This window comes from Argopecten irradians, chromosome 11 (genome assembly GCF_041381155.1).
Source record: "Argopecten irradians isolate NY chromosome 11, Ai_NY, whole genome shotgun sequence".
Classification (NCBI taxonomy): domain Eukaryota; kingdom Metazoa; phylum Mollusca; class Bivalvia; order Pectinida; family Pectinidae; genus Argopecten; species Argopecten irradians.
In genome coordinates this window covers 22,470,121-22,478,414 of record NC_091144.1, presented here as the reverse complement: position 1 = coordinate 22,478,414, position 8,294 = coordinate 22,470,121, and the positions used below count along the sequence as shown (strand labels likewise).

At 33.9% G+C, this 8,294-nt stretch overlaps 1 protein-coding gene across 1 annotated transcript; it reads right to left on the bottom strand.

The window, feature by feature from the left end:
- Positions 1–799: 799 nt before the first annotated feature.
- LOC138335025 (protein MAK16 homolog) lies at positions 800–8,277 on the bottom strand. Its single transcript, XM_069283923.1, has 10 exons — positions 8,168–8,277; positions 7,878–7,924; positions 6,752–6,861; positions 4,533–4,665; positions 3,731–3,814; positions 3,436–3,490; positions 3,053–3,127; positions 1,675–1,827; positions 1,349–1,414; positions 800–996 (listed from the first exon to the last, which is right to left on the bottom strand). The coding sequence occupies exons 1-10, from the start codon at positions 8,180–8,182 to the stop codon at positions 829–831; spliced, it is 906 nt and encodes a 301-aa protein (XP_069140024.1). The 5' UTR covers positions 8,183–8,277; the 3' UTR covers positions 800–828.
- Positions 8,278–8,294: the final 17 nt, after the last annotated feature.

Genomic DNA, 8,294 nt, shown 5'->3' with positions numbered 1-8,294 from the left:
AATGAAGGTAAAGGTCATTTATTTGAACAAACTTTGTAACCCTTCATCCCAGCGCGCTACAGGTCCAATATGAGTATATTGGGCCTTTCCATTCTTGAGAAAAAGTGGTTTAAAGACTTTAGCCTATTTGACCCCTTTTACCTTGAATGACGATGAAGGTCATTCATTTGAACAAACTCGGTACATTCATCCTAGCATGTCATCAGCCCGATATCAGGTCTGTAGGCCTCTTAGTTATTCACAAGAATTTGTTTATAGAATTTTAGCCTATTTGACCCATGTGACCTTAAATGAAGGTCAAGGTCATTCATTTTAAATAAACTTGGTAGCCCTTCATCCCAGCATGTTGTAGGCTCAATAACCTGGGCCTTCTGGTTCTTGAGAAGAAGTAGTTTAAATATTTAGCCTTTTTGACCCCTGTGACCTTGAATGAAGGTCAATGAACAAACTTTGTAGCCCTTCAATCCAGCATGCTACAGGCCAAATATCAATACCCTGGGCCTTTTGGTTATTGAGAAGAAGTCATTTGAATGAAAATTTTAGGCAGGGCGCACGACGACGTACAGTGCATGGTGACAATAGGTCATCGTGACCTAAAATCATATCTAGACACTGTTGGTGGAATCTGGATAGATTTGCTTTTTAGTTGCAAACTCTACCAGCTGTTGCATCTCCTTGAAGTTCCCAGCAAGTAGTAATATGTCAAAACAACTTCACCACTTGGCCACAAAAACCTCTAAATAGGCCAGGAAATGCCATTTCGAAAACTCATGTTAGGAAATCATTAAATAAGCATACATAAACATAAACAATACTTTATTTTATAATTTAAGTCTTTGCTTTCATTTTTGATGTTGAGGGTTGATCTGTCTCCTGTTCATACTCTATCTCCACGCGAGTACGTTTCCGCTTCAACTGTTTCTTTTTACGCATGGCTGCAGCCTCATCCTCTGAGGAACTGCTGCTGTCACTGCTGATCTGTAATCTCTCTCCATCCTGTGGAAGGTAAACACAGTTAACTCCCCTTGTCATAATTTCTCAATAGATGTAAAAGTTATCTCCCGTTTTTAATCTTGAAAGCAATAGAATCTCAATGTAATTCCTCTTAGCTTGCTTACCAAAGATCTTTCAATTTACATAGCTGAGAATTTTTAACACATATGTATGCTATGCTTATACTTAAATGCTATATACCTGTATTTAAATGATTCACTTGTCAGAATTAGTTTTAATAACTTGGAATTGACCATTATCGTATTTTCTAATATGTTGCATATAGAATCATCAGCCTAAATAATGTCACTGTAAGAGATCCAGTTACATTATAAACATGTCACAAAAAGCTTACCTCCATGTCTGACAGATCACTTTCCTCAAACTCCTCTTCAGCTACATACTCCACCTCACCAACGTCCTGAAATATCAATTAAAGCATTATAATCTTTTCAAGAACAGACTTTATATTTTGAACAGATATATAAATACCATACGCATGTATCATACATATTTGGACATTGTTTATTCAGCTTCATATGGGATTTCTCAATACATAGTATATTTACTTCACAGTCTTAATCAGATATCTACATACCTATTTACATGTACATAGTATATTTACTTCACAGTCTTAATCAGATATCTACATACCTATTTACATATACATAGTATATTTACCTCATCATCTTCTTCCTCTTCTTCTTCGTCCTCCATGTCTTCTTCATCTTCCTCATCCTTTTCTTTCTCTGTTTCAGATTCTGATTCGCTCTCAGCTTCATTTTCCATCACTTTGTCAAAAGCATGAGTAGGAAAGTTGTAGATATCCCCATACTGCAAATCCACAAAAATAAATCAAAAGGTGTTTGTTAAAGTCAGAATTTACACAAAATCACAAAATCACAAATACCTCATCTATTATAATAATATTATAATATTATAAATAATTTTCATTCAATTCTTATAACCATAAAAAATAATCTCTGTATAAAGTGTTGGAAACAGAAAACACAAAATTCAATAGTGGTGACTGTTTTTTTTTACAGTATATCTTAATATTTTTTCTCTGTTTTTTTTATACTAAAGCTGGTTTTATGATTGGCTGAATGTTTTTCTTTAATTCTCTCTGTATAGTTGAAAATGGTGCAAAAACCTGACATTTTTGTAACATCACAATAGAGATATTGATGCTGCGTGTTAATTGGGAAAAATAATAACTTGGAAAATCAACAGAATTGTGCTTTTAAACATATTTTATCAAGTGACCTGAAAAAATTTATAATAAGCATTATTGTCACTATTTTTCAATTTCAATGGGCCATGAAATAAATTTTGTTTGCAAACCTTTTTTGAGAATCTGATACGTGGATTAACAAAGTTTGCAAACAAAATAGTGACATCCATGCTTAAGTAAATACAACTTAGTGTTCCTTTTAGTAAATAAAACTTACCGTTCCTTTAAGTAAATCCAACTTACCGTTCCTTTAAGTAAATCCAACTTATCATTCCTTTAAGTAAATACAACTTACCGTTCCTTTAAGTAAATACAACTTACCGTTCCTTTTAGTAAATAAAACTTACCGTTCCTTTAAGTAGATCCAACTTATCATTCCTTTAAGTAAATACAACTTACCGTTCCTTTAAGTAAATACAACTTACCGTTCCTTTATTAAAGGAACGGTAAGTTGTATTTACTTAAAGGAACGGTAAGTTGTATTTACTTAAAGGAATGGTAAGTTGTATTTACTTAAAGGAACGGTAAGTTGTATTTACTTAAAGGAACAGTAAGTTGTATTTACTTAAAGTTTAAGTAAATACAACTTACTGTTCCTTTAAGTAAATACAACTTACCGTTCCTTTAAGTAAATACAACTTACCATTCCTTTAAGTAAATACAACTTACCGTTCCTTTAAGTAAATACAACTTACTGTTCCTTTAAGTAAATACAACTTACCGTTCCTTTAAGTAAATACAACTTACCGTTCCTTTAAGTAAATACAACTTACCGTTCCTTTATGTAAATACCACTTATCATTCCTTTATGTAAATACAACTTACCGTTCCTTGCTTGAGTCTTTCCAGCAGTTCCTTCTCTATGTTTGTATCTATCTGTGCAGCCACCAAAGCTTTCTCCTACAAAACATGACACATGACAGAATTTATTATCACATGAGACATTTCTCTTTTTTCTTTTGAACTTCGATTTCATAAATGCACTAAAAAATAATGAGACAATAAAATTACGATTTGAAAACAAATTATTATTAACAAACTACCAATCTCAAATTAAAATAACCATAATTTAAAATTTCTCCAAAAATATTTAATATTCGGGTAAACCTGTATGAAATTTGGGTAACACTATTCATTACCTATTACCATGTATATGTATCCATCAGTGATTAGAATCATAATTATAAGAAATACAGTGATACACATACCTCTTTCCTTCTTTCTCTCTTCTCCACCTTCCTACTTAAAGGAACAAGCTTGTTTCTGTAAAGAGAATAAAAGTTCTAAGTAGTGTAAAATGATAATTTACAGCAATCCAAAGATTGCATTCACACATGCACATGAACACATCTACAAAAATTTCATTAAATTCATAGAAAATTGTGACTTCATTATTACTTAAGAGGTATTAAGTAGAAAACAATTTAGAGATCGATAGAGGGACAATACTTCATTACAATGTCCCCATAATAATTATAACAGACACATGAGTTTGGAACTTACTGTCGTTTGAGAGTTAGTCTTCGTATCCTGATCAAGTATTGGGTTATTTTGGTGAATCTCTGCTTACATTTATGTTTTACAAATCTGCAAAATAAGAAAAAAGTTGAAAATAGTTTATCATTACTTAGTTTGTTTTACTTCAATAATAACCATAGGGACATTTACAGAGGTGTCAAGTTTAGGGGGAGTAGGAAAACTGGTCATGGAGTGGTGTCACTAGTGGTGTCACAGTCAGTACATACATGTAGCAATTTATATAATTAGCGGATGACTCAAACAATGTAGGAGTTTCAATTCGGGATTCAGAGGTAGAAGCTAGTGGTAATATGTTTGGATATCAAAGGTCACAGAGACCAAAATAAGTACAATGAATGTTGTTTCCTTCTATGTGAAAATGTGTATGGAAACACAACAGGATGGATATGGGTAACTCTATAGACTCCCCCATCTTATAAACGGGGTATAAAATAAATTGCAATTTGAAGAAATTGTTCTTTATTTTCATCCAAAGAAAAAGATTGCACATAAATTCATTTACTGTAACATACATCTATAGTTTGATAAAAAGGACACACAACTTCTGAATTCCAGTTAAGTATTCTTGAAGATAGTCAACAAGTCATTGAAGCTACAATTTTAAAGGCCATAACTCAATGCAAGAATGCCTGACAAAAGTGGAAATGTCTTACTTTATATCTATTGTTTTCTTATTATATATACTTTGTTATTTGGTTTGAAGAAAATCTGTTGAATTCTTTGTTGCACGAAAACATAGTAAACATGAATCATATCAAAAACTTACTTTGGCCAGTAGATCAAATTTTCATTGATCTGTTCAATTGCCTTTTCATAGTTCCTTGATAATTTGACTTTTTCCCACATACGCGCTGGAAAAGCTGCTCTTTCAACTGTTTTCATATATAGGTAACATATACCTAGAAAACAAAACAAAGCATTAAATCAATGCTGACAGGAGCATCAATGACTATCATTAACTTTTAAATAAATTTTATTTTAATATAGTAAGCCAGATAAAACAAGAGATCCCAGAGGGATCTTGGCGCCCACCAAAGAAAGATCTATGTCTGACAATGGAAAGAGGGATCTTTTCCCTGCTTTTCAAACTTTTTCAAACACATGACATATAAAATTTGAGACAGATCGCTATAGTACTTTCTAAGAAATAGTGGTAACAAACTTCAACAATGAAATCTAAGATGGCGACCGGTTGGCCATCTTGTTTACCGATCAGTCCCGAAAGGCATTATGCATCAGTCCTAAAAGGTACTATGCACAACTAGGGTACAAGGGGGGAACCTACACATAAAATTTGAGAAAGATCCCTTCAGTACTTTCTGAGAAATAGCGGTAACAAACTTTAACAATCAAAATCCAATATGGCCGTCGGTCGGCCATCTTGTTTACCGATCGGTCCCAATTAACAATATGCACAACTAGGGTCCTTGGGGAACCTTCATATGAAATTTGTAAACGATACCTTCAGTACTTTTTGAGAAATAGCGGTAACAAACTTTAACTATCAAAATCCAAGCCATCTTGTTGACTGATCGGTTCCAAAATGCAATATGCACAACTAGGGCCCTAGGGAAACCTATATATGAAATTTGAGAAAGATCCCTTCAGTACTTTTTGAGTAATAGCGGTAACAAACTTTAACTGTCAAAATCCAAGATGGCCACCTGTCGGCCATCTTGTTGACCGATCGGTCCCAAAATGCAATATGCACAACTAGGGTCCTAGGGGAACCTGTATATGAAATTTGAGAAAGATCCCTTCAGCACTTTTTGAGAAATAGCGGTAACAAACTTTAACTATCAAAATCCAAGATGGCCACCTGTCGGCCATCTTGTTGACCGATCGGTCCCAAAATGCAATATGCACAACAAGGGTCCTAGGGGAACCTACATATGAAATTTGAGAAAGATCCCTTCAGTACTTTTTGAGAAATAGCGGTAACAAACTTTAACTATCAAAATCCAAGATGGCCGCCTGTCGGCCATCTTGTTGAACGATCGGTCCCAAAATGCAATATGCACAACTAGGGCCCTAGGGGAACCTATATATGAAATTTGAGAAAGATCCCTGCAGTACTTATTGAGAAATAGCGGTAACAAACTTTAACTATCAAAATCCAAGATGGCTGCCTGTCGGCCACCTTGTTGACCGATCAGTCCCAAAATGCAATATGCACAACTATGGCCCTAGGGGAACCTATATATGAAATTTGAGAAAGATCCCTGCAGTACTTTTTGAGAAATAGCGGTAACAAACTTTAACTATCAAAATCAAAGATGGCACCTTCGGCCATCTTGTTGACCGATCATCCCAAAATCCAATATGCACAACTGCCTGGCCCTAGGGGAACCTATAATGTTTGACCGAAAGATCCCTTCATGCAACTCCTATGCACAACTAGAAAATCCAAAACCTACATATGAAATTTGAAAATGATCCCTAGAGTCCTAGGGAAACCTACATATGAAATTTGAGAAAATTTCAGCACTTTCTGAGAATTAGCGGTAACAAGAATTGTTAACGGACGGACGGACGGAAGGACGGACGGACCACGGACGAAAGGCGATTTGAATAGCCCACCATCTGATGATGGTGGGCTAAAAATCATGTTAGAATAATCAATCAACTGGACTCGACTAAGGCGATCATCAGCAACCAAGTAGCTCAATTGATAGAGCATCTGGCTAGTGTTTGGAGGTCCCAGATTTGAATCCAGTCTGGCTGCTACATTTCTCTTCTCCTGTTACACAACTAACAGACATCTTTATAACATTAATGATTTGTTCATAGAACAGATGTTTCATCTAATTCTAATAAAAATAACTAACTAAATATTCTAATTTAAAGTACTGCAGTAATATTTGAATAGTGTATCATCAGAAGAGCAGGAAATGAATTGGCCGTGATTAAATAGAGAAAGCTTTTTATAGGATAAGATCATATAAACTTAGTATCTATAAGTGAGAAAACAGTATCTGTTGTTACCTTTCTCCTCTCGTACTGTAGCATATTGACTGTTGGCTAAAGGACAGGATGATCTGTTACAAATTCCTGTCAGATTATACTCATTCCTGCAAAATTTCTGAGCTTTTGTCCTGAAAATCAAATAATATAACTTGTATTCATTTGGTCATACTTTAAAATAATCACATGTAAGTCAGTCACCTTTTTAGTATTCAAATGAATTCTGTCATTTAGTAGTATTTACCGTAAATACTTTATGATGCAGCTCAATTCACATGACACTCGCATACAACAGCTGTCAGTGTGTAAGTCTAATGTCTAGTCCAAGATAACTTGTGCTACTCAATGAATGTACCAGCTGGTATATGTAGAATCACAATGTGTCTCTTCAAGTATCAAAATGGATAAACTTCTTTTATCGTTAAAACATTGACCTGCGTCTGTATACATTTTGTAATTTATTTGAATTTAAACCTTTTTGACACAAAATTATATGAACCATACATTTAATTTTGTTTTCTGTAAATCGAACTGAAAATGCATCACATACAAAATGAAATAATATGATAAAATGATCAAACATCAAGAGGGGCTAAAAGGTGTGTTTCTGGATTAATTATCTTATGTAGCTACAATTTAATTGTAGGTATCATGCTAAATAATTTTTAAATATAAGTAAAAGCTTTCCAACACTGTATCTGAGTATTCTACATTTTTATTGCACTCAATATACAGGACATCTGTTAAAATAAATAGTAAAGCTCTGCTGGCTACAGTCTGTAATCAGTATTAAATTGAATCAGCCATTACCTTTTGTCTATCTATAGTTATAAAAAAGGGTGTGGGGGTGTTAAGACGATAATTAATATAAACACAGTCACAAGAGAGGCGTACAAGTAGAAAAAAGGGCTAAAAACAAAAAAAGGCAGAGGTGAAAAATGGACATAAGAAAGGATGAAAAACGATCACTTGACTTGTTGACTTACTACTATTATACTTAGGCAGTGTAGTAGTCGGCTAAACCTGCCTTTATTATTAGGCTTTATTTAGCCTATTATATGTTAGGCAATAAAGCCTTATAATATAGACAGGTTTAGTGGACTAGCAGTGTAAGTTGTTCGTAACATGGAGTAATATATATACTCACCTAACTTTGAATGAACAAAATGTTCCGTTGATGATACCCCAGATTACCTGAAACCATTAGAATAATTTACATTAATGAAAATGTCAAATGCAGAGAATACACTGAGTTTGACAACAGAAGATCTAACAGTTCTTTAGTCATTTTTCCTATTTTACTATCAATAATTGAATAAATTAAAATTGCAATTGTACAAAATTTCGATTGTATAAGCAATTACTGACATCAACATAAGTTGAAATAAACGTCTCAAAGTATCGAAATAACTATAACATGATGATCTATGTACCAACCTCGTCGTTTTGCATGATTATTTCAACAGATTTTAAAAGAGGAACACGCTTCTCACATGGGCGCAGACATATTGTAAGATTCTAATATTTCGGACGGATACGGAGTTTCTTGTTCCGGAAAAAAGTG

Excerpts from the sequence above, each read along its gene's own strand:
- LOC138335025 (XM_069283923.1), bottom strand. Across the intron at positions 3,815-4,532 it reads AATTTGATCTACTGGCCAAA|ATTTGTAAAACATAAATGTA; the intron begins GTAAGTTTTTGA and ends CTTATTTTGCAG. Across the intron at positions 1,415-1,674 it reads AAGAGGAAGAAGATGATGAG|GACGTTGGTGAGGTGGAGTA; the intron begins GTAAATATACTA and ends TTGATATTTCAG.